An 18,000-nucleotide genomic window follows, 5' to 3' on the forward strand; every position below is an offset into this window, starting at 1 on the left:
AAATGAAGAAACGTTCCTACAGATATTAACTAGAGCCCTTCAGCAGATGACCGAACAGGTACAGGTAATAGTAGGCCTACAATAAACGGAGTGCTTTTCAAATATTTAACTATTAAATAACTACTGTTATTTAATTTTAACAGTACAGTTTTAGAAAATCAAAGAATCCAGGTTGAAAATTCTGTTGTATGTATTGATTCTGGAGTTATTCTGCACCAATGCAATGTCGGTCAAATGACTATACGGGAGACCCTGCCCCTTTAAAGCCAAATGAGTCGCTAGAGAAGTTCCTGGCAACATTTTTCTCCGACGGATGGGAAAAGATGGCTAGGAGGGCTGGCAGTCTTGGAAAATCGACTCTACACTTGCGAAATCGTAAATGTAAATATTTTTTTTCGAACATCTAAGTTAAACATACCGGTCAGTCTGATATTCTATACTTATGACAGTCATTTATGGCGTGATATTAGATTACTTGATTTATTTTTGAAGTTATTTTATTAAACGTTTCTATTTATTTTTTAAGGTCCACGCTTGTTATTTTAAAACTTTTTTGCTTCCCGAGTCAAAATGTCAAATTTCTTTTTGCTTATACCTGTACTGATGTACGCGGAGACCTTTGCTTTTGGCCCGAACGAAGGTAAGGATAATACGCATTATTTCAACGGAACCAAAATGGTTATGCTAATATTAAACTAGCGTTTTGCAGATATTTTAAGACATCTGAATGAAACAGTGTAAATATGGTGAAAACTACCGCAAATAAACATGAAGATTAAGACATGAAACCGTAATAGTTGTCCGTGGTATTAATGTAACACCTGGCCTTATTGTAACTACGCGGTGGTATGTAGTATGAATGGGAAATACCAAACTGTCCATTTCTCAACACCTCTATGTTATAGACTATCTCCTCCTGATATCTGGCAGCTGATTTTCGAAATCAAGTTGGTTTTCTCACTGTGTTCGCTTCTCGAATTAACATTAACATTACCCTCTGCCACAGAAAGAACTACTGTATATGGAAATTACCAGATCGTCCTATTAGTTCATTACCAGCAGAAACCCGCATCTATCGATTTAAGTGTTACGCTGAAGCCTGAAACCAAACTTACTGTAGAGCTGCACTATAATGTGAAGCGGCTTTTATTTATGTCTGTTGAGCTGATTAAGGTTTTTGAGTAACGATGGGGATGCCACTGCCCAAATATACCTTTATTTTAAAACTGGAATCCACAGGAATCCTGTGAGCTAAAAGACGCTCCTTAACATTGATAAATAAAGCGCCGCATTTCACTGCACCACAAGCGGAATCAGTGGATGCTACTACAGCTGTCTGTCAGACCGCTTCACTTAGCGCGCTGCACACCGCTTAATGTCCAGATTAAATGAAGAGCACATCAACAGACAGCACTAATACATGCATACCTGCCGGTGCAGACATTTTCATTATATTCGACGAAGGATGTATAAAGGTTTAACTGACTTATTGAATTAAAAGCAGCACTTCCTGAGCAAAATCACAATGTTTATTCTAAAGTTTAAAGTTTTTGTACAAAACATTTTATTATTTTAACTTATTGTTATAGTTGGACTTTTATTAAAATTAATGCATTTATGATGAATCAGAAATCTGCATTCTTGGGTCACACCATCCGTGTTTGGGTTTGTTTGAGGGTACAGCTTGTTATTAAATCTGTCCTTACACAGAAAGCAAACACTGTAATTTATGATCAGTGCTTATGATACAGAAGTTGACTGACTGCTTCACTCGCACCTCGCGCCATGTGTAGATTTGTTCTCCGCTTGCTATGAGGGGGTATCCTCTGGGTCATTGGTTTCCTACCAAACTGCATTTCTGAATAGGCCTCCAAATATCCATCCATCAGTCTTCCTGCTAATCCTGAACAAAATCGAGGGTGACAGTTATAGCCTTTCTCAGGCTGGACAGGGTAAGAGGTTGGGCACGAGGTTGGTGTAGGTTACTCTCTAGATGGGATGCCAGTCCATCACAGGGCATGCACGCGCGCACACACACACACATGCAAAAGCATTATTCTGTGGGCAAGTTAGAGACATTAATTCACATACTGCATATGCCTTTAGGTTTTTGGAGGAAACCTGCATGATATGGGAAGAGGCTCAGACCACACAGACTCCATACAAATAGAGTGAAAGCAGGGCTTAGAGTGGAGGCGGGGCTTAGAGTGGAGGCGGGGCTCAGAGTGGAGGCGGGGCTTAGAGCACACAGACTCCATACACAGAGTGGAGGCGGGGCTTAGAGCACACAGACTCCATACACAGAGTGGAGGCGGGGCTTAGAGCACACAGACTCCATACACACACACACACACACAGTGGAGGCGGGGCTTAGAATTTCTTACTGCATTATTTTATATGGTGTGAAGAGAATATTATATTTCCTCAGTGCATTTTATCATTTTTGCTAAGAACTTCTGGACCCCAGTTGAAGTGGTAATATCCATTTTGTTATTAGCTCCCATGCAGCACATTTTAAGGGGCTAGGGTCTGTGTATTCAATGTAAACTTTTGGGATTCATTTGTCTGCTGGGGAAACAACAAAAATACTGAGGGCTTTCATAAGTAATTCAAATATATTCATATACTGATTCATACTGCGTATTCTGCATTACAGTTTCCAGTCATTCTTTCACAGTTTGACACCCTTGCTGTATAACAGCCAGGTCATGTCCTGTTATGAGGAAGGGCTGAGGCATATTCTGATGCAGTCCGCCTCTGCGCTTTTGCTGTGTTGTTACGCGTACTGTAACTGCACTGCGCGTACTATAACTGCACTGCGCGTACTCTAACTGCACTGCACACTGACTGGTGGCCAAGAGGGTATCAGATTACCCTGTGCTTTAGTATTCCTCTCCATTTTGGCCTATTTAAAGCTGTCCACAGACCTATCAGCCTACGACTGTGCCATGATCGAGCGTGGAATCTGGCAACCAGCTTACCGACTTTGCAGTGCAGTGCAGTGTCCCGGTGCGTCTGGAGCTGATCCCAGACCAGATCATTCAAAAGATAGGGGAAGAGCCACCCTGAATCGCATGCCAGTCTTTAGCAATATCTAACAATGTGATATATAATATAAACTATATGGACAAAGGTATTGGGACACACCTCTTAATCATTGAATTCCGGTATTTCATTCAGACCCATTGCCATAAGAGTATAAAATCAAGCACCTAGACATGCAGACAGGTTTACAAATGTGTAAAATAATGGATTATTCTGCAGAGCTCAGTGAATTCAAGTGTGGTTCTGTCATAGGATGCCACTTTTGCCACTTTTGCCACTTTTAGGAACTACGGAATCTCAGCCACATAGTGACAGACCATGTAAAGGAACAGAGCGAGGTTGCAGAGTGCTGAGGCTCATAGTGTGTAAAAGTCGCCTACACTCTGTTGACTGAATAACTGCAGAATTCCAAACTTCCTCTGGCATTAACCCCAGCCTAAGAACTGTGCACTGGGAGCTTCATGGAATGGGCTTCCATGGCTGAGCAGCTACATGGAAGCCTCACATCACCAAGCGCAATGCCAAGTGTCGGATGGAGTGGTGTAAAGCTGCATTCTGGAGTAGTGGAAACGTGTTCTTTGGAGTGATGAATCACGCTTCTCTGTCTGGCAGTCAGATGAATAAGTCTGGGTTTGACTGCATTGTACCAACTGTAAAGTTTGGTGGAGGAGGGATAATGGTATGGGGTTGTTTGTCAGGGGTTGGGCTAGATGCCTTACTTCCAGTGAAGGGAACTCTTAATACTTCAGCACACCAAGACATTTTGGACAATTCTATGCTTCTAACTTAGGACCAATTTGGGGCAGAACCTTTTCTGTTCCAGCATGACTATGTCCCAGTGCACAAAACAAATGCTCTTCTGGATGAACGGGCAAAAACTCCCACAGACACACTCCAAAATCTTGTGGAAAGCCTCCCCAGAAGAGTGGGAGCTGTTACAGCGGCAAAGGAGGGACCAGCTACATATTGATGCCTATGGGACGTCATACAAGTTCCTGTGGGTGTAATGGCCAGGTGTCCCAATACTTCTGTCCATATAATGCATTTCTCCGTGAAAATATGGAAGCTTACAAATGCTATTAATGTTATTTCTGGGAAAGCATGCCTTCAGAAATAATGATTTTGATTAAATATGGATGGAGAAAAAGATGACATAGACTGTTTTATATTCTGTCTACTTTTAATACTTCTTAAAATACATCTTACTGTCTCTGGACTTCTGTAGGAAACAGCAGATATATGCCAAGGGCCCCATGTAAGTCGGTCAATTCAATGGAAAATCTGAATTCAGTGAATGGGAGTGAGTCACACAGTGCATTAGATCCAGAACACAGCTACTGTGAAGAAAGCCTCTGTTTAGAAAACACACAGCACAGCACATGCTATTCCACTGGGACGACTCGGCAGACAAACGCCAGACGCGGATGCTGCTGTCACTGGCTTGGTATGTCGCACTGCATTTTCTGGCTGCAGTGTCTGGAAGCCACACCACTGCCTGCCCAGGAAAAGTGTGCTGTAACCGACCCAATAATGTAGTCTGCACTTTTTGGGCGCCTGTCTTTATTGGAATATGTTCCATAAACCTCGGTAAAACACTGAATAATTTTTCACTGTATGTTAAAAACCCACGCCAAGAAGTTTCAATTTATAATAAAAAATAAACTTCTAAACACAATTGAAAATGTTATTCAAATAATGTAACAAATGAACTATAACAGAAGATCCCAAAAACTTCGGTAATTAAGAACATGTCCTTGGCTCCTGCGATTTGACTTTGGAAACACATTGCGGTAATTTAATATTCCACACATAGTTACAGAAACAATCAGACTGTAATTAGCTTAAAATAGTTATGTGGTAAATTTTTAAAGTGTTACGCCAAACTTTACACAATGGCCTTCTACTCCTCACCGGCAATGATTCATGTGTTTTCCACATAAATGTATTTAACATTCTTGTAGTTATTCCAAATGGTAAAACCATATTTTTTAAGGTAACAAGGCAACTTAAGCTGAAGAAACATGTTAGAAAGCGTGTACAGCCAGAATAGTTGAGAATATTGAATGTCTAAAGCTTTTTTCCAGGAATGTCAGTGCATTTTTCCATAGAGAACCCTGCTGGTTGACAGTGTTTTGGTGTCCATGAAGACTGATCCTATTGCTGTCTGGTAAAAAGGTTCACTGTTGCACTGACATTTTTTTCTGCTTGCAGGATCCAAATGTAATAGGTAATACTGAGGATTTGTTGTCTGTGGGGGATGGATTTTTAGAGACCGGGGCAAAGGTTCCCGACAGAACTTCAAAATCATGTAGTGATTTCTTTTGAAAGTCAAGAGACCGTGGTTTTGCAAACCGATTAGTTTCATTTGTCTGTTGTTACAGGGATACATCAGTGTCTCGGTTTTCTTTTTCCTCAGATAACCTGGGTGACTGTCTTAGTCCTATAGCAGTTACTGCTTAGTTTCTCTCATTGTTCCTCTGTTACCTACCACAAAGGGGGTCACCACGCAAACCGAGGGAATAGTGCACGGGTGTGTTAAATTAGGGCTGGACCTAAGCTGTGCAGGGTGGTAGATCTTCAGGAGCAAGATTGGTGACCACTTCGTTAGGAGCTGAGGACATTTTCAGTTTTGCAGATGGTACAGAATTTTGGGAAACTCCTTGGTTTTTCATGATGTATCTAAAATAACAGCATGGTGGAGTGCCTCGCATAATCTTTCTGACCCGTACATCATGCGCGTCGAGATCCTCAAACATAGCTGTGTAATGTCAAAAAAAATGTATGCGTAGTTACTATAGGCCTGCCAAAGTAAATATACTATACTATACTATACTATACTATACTATACTATACTATACACTTTTTCCAGGAATGTCAGTGCATTTTTCCAGCTACCATGTCCATGCATTTTTTTAAGAAAATGTTGGATTGACACTGCCAAAGTAAACTATACCATACCATACTGTACTATATACTGTATATTCAGTCGATATCCATTCATTTTTTACGAAAATGTTAGATCGACACTACCAAAGTATACTATACTATACTATACTATACTATACTATACTATATATTCAGTTGATGTCCATGTACTTTTTTAAGAAAATGTTGGATTAACATCATCTTGGAAACATTTTTGGCTAAAAATTCAATGACCTCAATTAACAGTTACGTCTATATAAATGTGGATTAAAATGTTCCTCCAGTCATGGTAGCTTTGAAGTCCCAATCCAAACTGCAGCTCATTAAGACATTGGCTGGAAGGGGATCTGTGTGCATGCTTAGTATTTTGCAAAAAAAAAAAAAAAAAACAGGCTGTGGTCTGGTGCCTTGGTAACAACAAGGCTTGTGTGGTGGATAAGAAAAAAAATCTAATTATGGTGCGCTGTTTATTTTAGGCTCTGGGGACGGATACGGTGACGCAGGAGCAGGGGCTGATAGTCATTACAGCCCCAGACTGGACTACAGCAGTAAGTGAAAGCAGACAAATGGAGAACAATATCTGCTAATCCCATAAGCTTTGTGAAACTCATCCAGGCAGCTGCTGACAGGTAATACGCTACAGGGGGCCACGCCGAGGTCACCCGTCACCTGACGAGCCCCCCCCCTTGTTCCCCTCCTGTGCCAGGTCCACACTGGTGCCACACACTCAGCCTGAGGAATGGGCAGGTGAGCTGCCGATCGCCGCGCGGAGGACATCACCACAGCGCCCTGGGGACGTGGTGCCTGCTGTCCTGTGACAGTGGGAGCCAGCTGGTGGGACCGTCCGCGGTCCAGTGCCTGCCCAGTCGCCGCTGGTCCAGGCTGGCCTACTGCCGCCGTGAGTGACTGTCTTCATAAGGCTCTTTGGGGGTGGGGGGGGGGGGTAACTCCACAGGGATATGGCTGGTTTGCATGCTGTCCATCACGCTGTCATCAACATGCTTACCAATACTGAATTATTCTAAAACTGATTTCTTATTAAATTTAAGCTAGCCAATTATCCTTCTAAACACACTGCTGATTGATTCCCTGCTATAATAATAATAATAATAGTAAATATTTATACAAATGTATTTTTTTTACAGTTTAGAGGTTTACAGAATCTGTAAAGTCAACGTATAAAGCTAGAGAGGCAGTACTAATTCTGTCAGTTTTAAACCTTGGAAATATGTGCCTAAGATGATTTCGGGCCGCGGATATCAGTAGCAGTGCAGTGCTGGGAATTTGGATGAGACCGGCTGTTTCTGTGGAAATCCCCTAGAGATTCGCTGTCATGTTCTGCCCGCAATCTACTACGGCACGTTCAGCTGCTCCGACGGTGTATTTGTGGACTCCAGGTGTGACTACACCTGTAACCCGGGATACGAAATCGACGGCGACCGCAGCCGCACCTGCCTGGAGGACGGCAAGTGGAGCAGCACAGAGCCGTCCTGCCAAGGTAGCGTCCCGGTCGGAGGACCCAGCTGCTGACCGTTGGCGGCTTTTTGCACATTGTCATGTTCTGTTGGGGCTGTCTTACGCAACATAAATAATGCTAAATATCGGGCGTTTCGTTTTCAAGTTCAATGTCATATAAACTCCATATGCTGAGATCCTTACTCACACGGTCCCAGCACACTGTCGGTTCACATTAAACAATATAATTAAGTAGCAGCATCAGAAAATAAGGACATGGGAACAATAAGTAAAGTGAACAGTAAAACAACATTTGAAAATGAATGGCACAAAATTTCATAAAACAGATAGAAAAACAGAGGTGAGAGAGTTTGAATGTTAAAACTTAAGGGACGTGAAAACGTAATAGTTCAGGAAGACACACTGAGGCAGCCATTTCCAAAGAATATAAAGGCTTCCTACTTATCTTATCATTAAGAAAATGTTCTAGCATTCCAAGAGTACCTGGAAAGCAGTGCTGTGTCTGAGGCTTTTGTGCCTTCTATGTTGGTCTCAGATCTCATAGCCTTCATGGCGTATGCTGAGGTACAGTGGACTAGCTGAGCCTTGATGCCATTTGCTGAGGTACAGTGGACTAGCTGAGCCTTGATGGCATTTGCTGAGGTACAGTGGACTAGCTGAGCCTTCATGCCATTTGCTGAGGTACAGTGGACTAGCTGAGCCTTGATGCCATTTGCTGAGGTACAGTGGACTAGCTGAGCCTTGATGGCATTTGCTGAGGTACAGTGGACTAGCTGAGCCTTCATGCCATTTGCTGAGGTACAGTGGACTAGCTGAGCCTTGATGGCATTTACTGAGGTACAGTGGACTAGCTGAGCCTTCATGGCGTTTGCTGAGGTACAGTGGGCTAGCTGAGCCTTCATGCCATTTGCTGAGGTACAGTGGACTAGCTGAGCCTTGATGGCATTTGCTGAGGTACAGTGGACTAGCTGAGCCTTGATGGCATTTGCTGAGGTATAGTGGACTAGCTGAGCCTTCATGGCGTTTGCTGAGGTACAGTGGACTAGCTGAGCCTTCATGGCGTTTGCTGAGGTACAGTGGGCTAGCTGAGCCTTGATGGCATTTACTGAGGTACAGTGGACTAGCTGAGCCTTCATGGCGTTTGCTGAGGTACAGTGGGCTAGCTGAGCCTTCATGCCATTTGCTGAGGTACAGTGGACTAGCTGAGCCTTGATGGCATTTGCTGAGGTACAGTGGACTAGCTGAGCCTTGATGGCATTTGCTGAGGTATAGTGGACTAGCTGAGCCTTCATGGCGTTTGCTGAGGTACAGTGGACTAGCTGAGCCTTCATGGCGTTTGCTGAGGTACAGTGGGCTAGCTGAGCCTTGACGGCATTTACTGAGGTAAAGTGGACTAGCTGAGCCTTCATGGCGTTTGCTGAGGTACAGTGGGCTAGCTGAGCCTTCATGGCGTTTGCTGAGGTACAGTGGGCTAGCTGAGCCTTCATGCCATTTGCTGAGGTACAGTGGACTAGCTGAGCCTTGATGGCATTTGCTGAGGTACAGTGGACTAGCTGAGCCTTGATGGCATTTGCTGAGGTACAGTGGACTAGCTGAGCCTTCATGCCATTTGCTGAGGTACAGTGGACTAGCTGAGCCTTAATGCCATTTGCTGAGGTACAGTGGACTAGCTGAGCCTTCATGGCGTTTGCTGAGGTACAGTGGGCTAGCTGAGCCTTCATGCCATTTGCTGAGGTACAGTGGACTAGCTGAGCCTTGATGGCATTTGCTGAGGTACAGTGGACTAGCTGAGCCTTGATGGCATTTGCTGAGGTACAGTGGACTAGCTGAGCCTTCATGCCATTTGCTGAGGTACAGTGGACTAGCTGAGCCTTGATGGCATTTGCTGAGGTACAGTGGACTAGCTGAGCCTTGATGGCATTTGCTGAGGTATAGTGGACTAGCTGAGCCTTCATGGCGTTTGCTGAGGTACAGTGGACTAGCTGAGCCTTCATGGCGTTTGCTGAGGTACAGTGGGCTAGCTGAGCCTTGATGGCATTTACTGAGGTACAGTGGACTAGCTGAGCCTTCATGGCGTTTGCTGAGGTACAGTGGGCTAGCTGAGCCTTCATGGCGTTTGCTGAGGTACAGTGGGCTAGCTGAGCCTTCATGCCATTTGCTGAGGTACAGTGGACTAGCTGAGCCTTGATGGCATTTGCTGAGGTACAGTGGACTAGCTGAGCCTTGATGGCATTTGCTGAGGTACAGTGGACTAGCTGAGCCTTCATGCCATTTGCTGAGGTACAGTGGACTAGCTGAGCCTTAATGCCATTTGCTGAGGTACAGTGGACTAGCTGAGCCTTCATGGCGTTTGCTGAGGTACAGTGGGCTAGCTGAGCCTTCATGCCATTTGCTGAGGTACAGTGGACTAGCTGAGCCTTGATGGCATTTGCTGAGGTACAGTGGACTAGCTGAGCCTTGATGGCATTTGCTGAGGTACAGTGGACTAGCTGAGCCTTCATGGCGTTTGCTGAGGTACAGTGGACTAGCTGAGCCTTGATGGCATTTGCTGAGGTACAGTGGACTTGCTGAGCCTTGATGGCATTTGCTGAGGTACAGTGGACTAGCTGAGCCTTCATGCCATTTGCTGAGGTACAGTGGACTAGCTGAGCCTTGATGGCATTTGCTGAGGTACAGTGGGCTAGCTGAGCCTTCATGGCGTTTGCTGAGGTACAGTGGGCTAGCTGAGCCTTCATGGTGTTTGCTGAGGTACAGTGGGCTAGCTGAGCCTTCATGGCGTTTGCTGAGGTACAGTGGGCTAGCTGAGCCTTCATGGTGTTTGCTGAGGTACAGTGGGCTAGCTGAGCCTTCATGGCGTTTGCTGAGGTACAGTGGGCTAGCTGAGCCTTCATGGCGTTTGCTGAGGTACAGTGGGCTAGCCGCTCATGCTAACTGAGTCCTCGCTATAACACCCATCTGCCGTCATGCGATTTTATAGATCACGAGCCTCCAAAGATTACATGCCCTCGATCGCGGGTCAAGATTGCAGCACCAGGACAGCTGAGTGCCAGAGTGTCCTGGGACCCCCCGATCGTGAAGGACACGGCTGATACTGCACTGCCTGAGTATTAACACAGATCGGCCTTTTTCTTTTGTTAAAATCCATCTTCATCGTCACACTTTTCTTAACTAATTTTTTTTTCTCCATTTGCAGCGTGAAACTGACAGGCGCAGAGTCAGGGTCAGACTTTAAGGAGGGGATCCACATCATCCGATATAAAGCATACGACCAGGCCCGGAATAAGGCAGCCTGCAAGTTCATAGTGCGAGTGGAGGGTATGGGAGTGAGATGGGGGGGGGTCTCCAAAACTGACGCATGGAGCATGAAATTAAAGTATAACATCATAAAGCTAAGTGAGACGAGTCATTTCAGCTTCGTTGGATATTGAATCAGTGTTTTAATATTAACTGATCTGCATATAATGATGGCTTAAATAAATCGAAAAGCTCTATATGCCAATGTCGTCAGAATGATGGTGCGATGATGCGTATGATTATGGTGGGGGCTGGGGTGTTTCAACCAGGGCACATTTTTAATTTGGCTTCATTCGTCTCCCCCTATAAATAGGCCTTTTGCATTTAAATTATTAAATCGTGTCCCACCAATAACAAACTCTCTCCTCGCCCTTGGACAGCTGTCGAGTGCAAAAGAAACAGATAAATGCAGTTTCTGGCGTACTCTGCAATTAGAACTTGGATTAGAATTTTTGCTAATTTGGTTTTAGCTGTTTTCCTGTGAGGCCGTAGCTAGCGGTTAAACCTTCAGAGTCCCTGGGCTTAACCAGCATGAGGAATGCGGTTGGTGACTGACTCTGCCAGATATGCGGCTCTCCATGACCTAACAGGAAACACACGGATGCGTTTTCCATTTGCCTGCCCCCAGTGCGGAGGTGTCCTGCCCTGAAGGCCCCGCTGCATGGGTACCTGAAATGCTCCTCCGGTGGAAACAACTACGGAGCCGTGTGCGAGTTCTCCTGCGAGGGGGGCTGGGAGCGGAAGGGGGTCGCAACCCGAGTGTGCCAGTTCAGCCGCAGCTGGGCTGGAGTCGCTCCCGTCTGCGTCAGTAAGTCTACCCCCCCCCCCCCCCCCCGGAACAATGCAACCTTTAGTCCTTCAAACCAGCAGAGCCCAAGTCTGACCCTTGAAAGCTTCTTAGTACTTCAAACGTAACACCAGACTCACCACAAAAAACGCCCCGTCGTCCAAATAATTAGCTCGAGCACCTGAGGCTGAATGAAGAGCAGCAGGACTGAGGCCTCTATGGACGAGAAGTGTGCAGTGCTGACACAGATATCTCTCGTTACCTGGAAAAATACAGGCTTTGAGCAGATATGGCAGCTGCATGCTCTCAACCTGAGGTCAGGAACATCTTGCTGGGGTTGGATAAGACATGTGTGTGTTGCCAGTGATGGAGATAAACACGGATGTGAGGACAGCTGCTGCTCTGCTGGACCAGTTCTACGAGAAAAGGAGGCTGCTTATCCTTTCCACACCGAGCAATGGTGACCAGTACTACAAACTTCAGAACATCATGCTACAGGTGTGTCCGTAATACCTGATTGGGATGCGTTTTGGAATTCCTGCCAGCAGAGGGAGCCATGTTCCATCACCTCCGTTTTTTGTTATTTTGTAGAAAGCAGGGTGTGGTTTGGACCTGCGACAGGTGACGGTGATCGAGCTTCTGGGACTGCCTCCTCGAGAGGTGGGCCGCATCAAAGACCGGCAGTTGGACCCTCACGTCATTGAGGGGCTCAGGTATTGTGAAGCCATTCAAAATCCATCCGGGCCAAGCTGCGTGGAAACATAATTGACTCCCTGACAGCCACAATAATCACTTACGCTTATTAGAATCAGTTGGCGGTGCACGACACATGTCACTGTTTTGGTAAATCATGGAAGCGATAAGCACTGAAGTGGTGAGGAGGAAAGGGACAGCTCAGCAGCCACTTTTAAAAGAGGAGATATTGTGGTTAAACCAGGAAAAAAGATGTCTGTGGTGTGGTGGTACTTTTTGCAGTTGAAAGTCCGATATGTTTATTAAAGCTAAGGACACGCAAAATTTATACAAAGTACTGACTTTCAGCAGTTACAAAACACCTCTCATTAAAATTTTAGGCGTAATACTAACCCTCTTATCAAAGTATGGGCGTAAGTAAACGTCCATATAGTCCTGGCCGGCGTCCAGACAAATGTTTACGCCCGTCATCTGTAGCCTTGGTGATTATTGCACATGCGCCATGCAATTGGGCTGCAATATCGTGCAACCCTGTTGATTATTTTGCATGCGCCATGCAATCGTGGTGTGACATTATGCAGCCCTAGTGATTATATTGCATGCGCCATGCAATCGTGATGTGACATTATGCAGCCCTGGTGATTATTTTGCATGCGCCATGCAATCGTGATGTGACATTATGCAGCCCTGGTGATTATTGCACATGCAGCACACAATCATGATGTGATATCCTACGCCTCTATTCATGATACCAGTGACCTTTGCTTCGTACCTTTGCCCTGACATGAAAGGACCTCTTCTTTGCGTCTCTGGGCTACAGACAGGCCTACAGGATCACCAGGTCATACTTCAGCATGGTGCTGCTGGACAGCTACGGCATTGACCAAGATCGCTTCATCGCACCCACCACGCCCGAGGAGCTTTTCTCCGTCATTGACGCATACATGCTGGACGAGGAGGAGCGGGAACGCCTGGAGAAGCAGAGGGACTACTGCGACTGAGCCTCAGACGCGGACACTGGCCGGCGAGCACAGCACTCTGAAGCTGGGCATTAACATAGATATGAATAAGATATAAACAGTTTAGGAACATAGTATCCATAGTAATTTACTAATTCTTATGACTTTTACAGCTTTATGAACACAACCAAAGCGAGAAATCCTCTACCTGTAAGATTTGGCCAAAACCCATGGTGGCCAATACTCAGCCTTCTGCACAATAGCTCCCCCTGGTGGCTGGAAATTGAACGGTACGAGTGCTAGAGAGGATGATGACATTTCTTTCTTCGAGCTGAAGTTTTCTCTTTGCCAAGTGATTAACACCTCTGACATGGTTGAGGGAAAACTAGTACTTTTTGCACATGAGAGATTGTGAGGAACAATGCCAATAACAAGGATTATTGTTAAGGATTTCATTCTGTCATAAATTGTCTAAGGGGTAAAACTGCAGCCTTATAGCTAAGTATTAGTGAAGGTCTGCAGAGCGCACTGCACTGTGGAGATGCACCTATGTAACGCGATATAATGTCAAACCTTAGACCTGAAATGTACAATTTATGATCCATAACTAAAGAAGTCGCCAAATATTACGGGCATTATATAACTGTTTCAGAAACACATCTTTAAAAGCTTACATAAATACAGCATGTTTCTGTATTGATTTACTGTTAAAGAGGATTTCAGTAATATTTTAGTAACGAAATATTACATTTTTATAAACAACATATCTCCTGGGAACTCCTGATTTGGACATGAAATGATGTTACTTAATTTTTATGAGGAGACAATCTTTCAGAATGAATGAAGAGGACAGAATGTGAGGCTGTCTCTGTGACAATAGTGACTGAAAGCTTGATTCCACATAGCAGGGCTTACATCACCTCCTTCATGCAATGTGAAGATTCTCTTGTGTTTTTATTGTATTTGTATCTGTTGTGTTTTCCCAAAATAAAATGGAAATAATAACATATTTAAATATTAATATTGTAGTATCACTTGGTTTCACTTGGTTTAGTAATAAATGTAATAACTATAAAACTGTTAAACAACTTTGTCTTCATTATAATGAAATATAACAAATATTTCATTAACAAATGAATATTCCTTCAAGTGATTACTTTTGATTGCTAGTAAAGAAGATATACAATTGCCTTTAAACATCACTGCCAGAGCCAAGTTCCACTACGACGCGGTGAGAACACGCACAACCCCACTACGACGCGGGGAGTGCAAATTCCACTACAACGCGGGGAGAACACGCGAGCCCCACAATGATGCGGGGAGAACACACAAACCCCACTACGACACGGGGTGAACAAGCAAATTCCACTACGACGCGGGGAGAACACGCAAATCCCACTACGATGCGGGGAGAACACGCAAACCCCACCATGATGCGGGGAGAACACGCAAACCCCACTACGACGCGGGGAGAACACGCAAACCCCACTACGACGCGGGGAGAACACGCAAATCCCACTACGACACGAGGAGAACACGCAAATCCCACTACGATGCGAGGAGAACACGCAAACCCCACTACGACACGGGGTGAACATGCAAACCCCACTTCGATGCGAGAAGAACACGCAAACCCCACTACGACGCGGGGAGAACACGCAAACCCCACTATGATGCGGGGAGAACACGTAAATCCCACTACGATGCGGGGAGAACACGCAAACCCCACTATGATGCGGGGAGAACACGTAAATCCCACTACGATGCGGGGAGAACACGCAAACCCCACTATGATGCGGGGAGAACACGCAAACCCCACTATGATGCGGGGAGAACACGTAAATCCCACTACGATGCGGGGAGAACACGCAAACCCCACTACGACGCGAGGAGAACACGCAAACCCCACTATGACGCGGGGAGAACATGCAAACCCCACTACGATGCAGGGAGAACACGCAAACCCCACTACGACGCGGGGAGAACACGCAAACCCCACTATGATGCGGGGAGAACACGCAAACCCCACTACGATGTGGGGAGAATATGCAAACCCCACTACGACGCGGGGAGAACACGCAAATCCCACTACGACATGAGGAGAACACGCAAATCCCACTACGATGCGAGGAGAACACGCAAACCCCACTACGACACGGAGTGAACATGCAAACCCCACTTCGATGCGAGAAGAACACGCAAACCCCACTACGACGCGGGGAGAACACGCAAACCCCACTATGATGCGGGGAGAACACGTAAATCCCACTACGATGCGGGGAGAACACGCAAACCCCACTATGATGCGGGGAGAACACGCAAACCCCACTATGATGCGGGGAGAACACGTAAATCCCACTACGATGCGGGGAGAACACGTAAATCCCACTATGACGCGGGGAGAACATGCAAACCCCACTACGATGCGAGAAGAACACGCAAACCCCACTACGACGCGGGGAGAACACGCAAACCCCACTATGATGCGGGGAGAACACGTAAATCCCACTACGACGCGGGGAGAACACGCAAACCCCACTATGACGCGGGGAGAACATGCAAACCCCACTACGATGCGGGGAGAACACGCAAACCCCACTACGACGCGGGGAGAACACGCAAACCCCACTATGATGCGGGGAGAACACGCAAACCCCACTATGACGTGGGGAGAACACGCAAACCCCACTACGATGTGGGGAGAACACGCAAACCCCACTATGACGTGGGGAGAACACGCAAACCCCACTACGATGTGGGGAGAACACGCAAACCCCACTATGACGCGGGGAGAACACGCAAACCCCACTATGACGTGGGGAGAACACGCAAACCCCACTACGATGTGGGGAGAACACGCAAACCCCACTACGATGTGGGGAGAACACCGAACCCCACGACGACGCGGGGAGAACATGCAAACCCCACTACGATGTGGGGAGAACACGCAAACCCCACTACGATGTGGGGAGAACACCGAACCCCACTATGACGCGGGGAGAACACGCAAACCCCACTACGATGTGGGGAGAACACCGAACCCCACGACGACACGGGGAGAACATGCAAACCCCACTATGACGCGGGGAGAACACGCAAACCCCACTACGACGTGGGGAGAACACGCAAACCCCACTACGATGTGGGGAGAACACGCAAACCCCACTACGATGCGGGGAGAACACGCAAACCCCACTATGACGCGGGGAGAACACGCAAACCCCACTACGATGTGGGGAGAACACCGAACCCCACGACGACACGGGGAGAACACGCAAACCCCACTACGACGCGGGGAGAACACGCAAACCCCACTACGATGTGGGGAGAACACGCAAACCCCACTACGATGTGGGGAGAACACGCAAACCCCACTACGATGTGGGGAGAACACCGAACCCCACGACGACGCGGGGAGAACACTGAACCCCACTATGACGCGGGGAGAACACGCGAATGCCACACTCATGGAGCCATGGCAGAGACTCAAACCCTGGTCCCTGTGGTGTGAGGCAATAGTATTAACCATGCCGCCCCAAATGCATCTTTGTTTCTTCTCTATACAAGAAAAAAAATATACAGCACAGTTCGTAAGTTGTACATTTTTGAGGTAAAGGAAGTATGATGCTCTTGTTGCTCTTCTACATTACGGATAATGTGTTAGTATTACAGATGTTACCCCTAGTGCATCACTGCAGAAGATGATCTCATGCAGGTTTCTTTGTCTGCTGTCTCCATCTGCTTAAAGCACGGATTTAGCGATGGCTTCACTATGGGTGGACCTGAGCAGAGATGGCAGCAGGCCATTGGCCCGGGGGCTAGGAAAGCGTCTACTCAAGTCTATAGCAGTCAGCATCTGTCTGAAAGGAACCTTGTGCTCATCTTGTTTTCATTGTTTGTGATCAGAGTTTCTGCAGTTCCACCTCCCTGTCCTTCACTGAGCCACTAACTCCCACAGCAGGGGCAGGTACTTTCCAAAGCTCTCTTCACTTTCTCAGTATATGTTCCTGTGTTCTCTTGTACCTGTTCCACATCGTCTTCCACTGCCGAAGACCAGTTCCAATGACAAGAACATTGTACAGAGGATGTTAAGAATCACCAGTTGCCATTCTTGCCCTGTCCAAAATGTCAAGGATACTTTAGTTGCATCCTCACCAAACGAGACAAATCCCAAGATTTACTGCTCCCCATGTTTATTCTGGGAAGGCACGTTAGCAAGACCAGTCTTGTCAAGACCCCAGGTGCGCTCTTTGCGTTCCTGACCGTGTTTCAGTCATTACAGCTCATCATACCAAGCGAGAACAGGAATGTATATTGAGCAGCAGAGCATGACCCCCCTGACAGCTTAAGTGCTGATTGCTGAGCGCGGAGCTTCTCCTGCATGCAGAAAAACTGCAGTCACTGATCCAATCTGTCCCACCAATCTCATGTTCCTGCCCATCAATCTCATGTTCCTGCCCACCAGTCTTATGTTCCTGCCCATCAATCTCATGTTCCTGCCCATCAATCTCATGTTCCTGCCCATCAATATCATGTTCCTGCCCACCAGTCTTATGTTCCTGCCCATCAATCTCATGTTCCTGCCCACCAATCTCATGTTCCTGCCCATCAATCTCATGTTATTGCCCTTCAATCTCATGTTCCTGCCCATCAATCTCATGTTCCTGCCCACCAATCTCATGTTCCTGCCCTGCCCACCAATCTCTTGTTCCTGCCCATCAATCTCATGTTCCTGCTCACATTACATTACAAGTCGTTGCATTTCTTTATTTAGCAGCCGCTTTTGTCCAGAGTGACATACAAGAGGCAGGAACCACATTA

General features: G+C 46.3%; 1 protein-coding gene across 1 annotated transcript; it reads left to right on the forward strand.

The window, feature by feature from the left end:
- Window positions 1–226: 226 nt before the first annotated feature.
- LOC125713488 (sushi repeat-containing protein SRPX2-like) lies at window positions 227–14,200 on the forward strand. Its single transcript, XM_048984664.1, has 11 exons — window positions 227–381; window positions 527–640; window positions 6,447–6,518; window positions 6,677–6,868; window positions 7,292–7,468; window positions 10,424–10,550; window positions 10,640–10,761; window positions 11,369–11,548; window positions 11,892–12,025; window positions 12,119–12,240; window positions 13,041–14,200. Exons 2-11 carry the CDS (start codon window positions 571–573, stop codon window positions 13,219–13,221), a joined length of 1,377 nt encoding a protein of 458 aa, XP_048840621.1. The 5' UTR covers window positions 227–381; window positions 527–570; the 3' UTR covers window positions 13,222–14,200.
- Window positions 14,201–18,000: the final 3,800 nt, after the last annotated feature.

Source organism: Brienomyrus brachyistius, chromosome 18, assembly GCF_023856365.1.
Source record: "Brienomyrus brachyistius isolate T26 chromosome 18, BBRACH_0.4, whole genome shotgun sequence".
Classification (NCBI taxonomy): Eukaryota; Metazoa; Chordata; class Actinopteri; order Osteoglossiformes; family Mormyridae; genus Brienomyrus; species Brienomyrus brachyistius.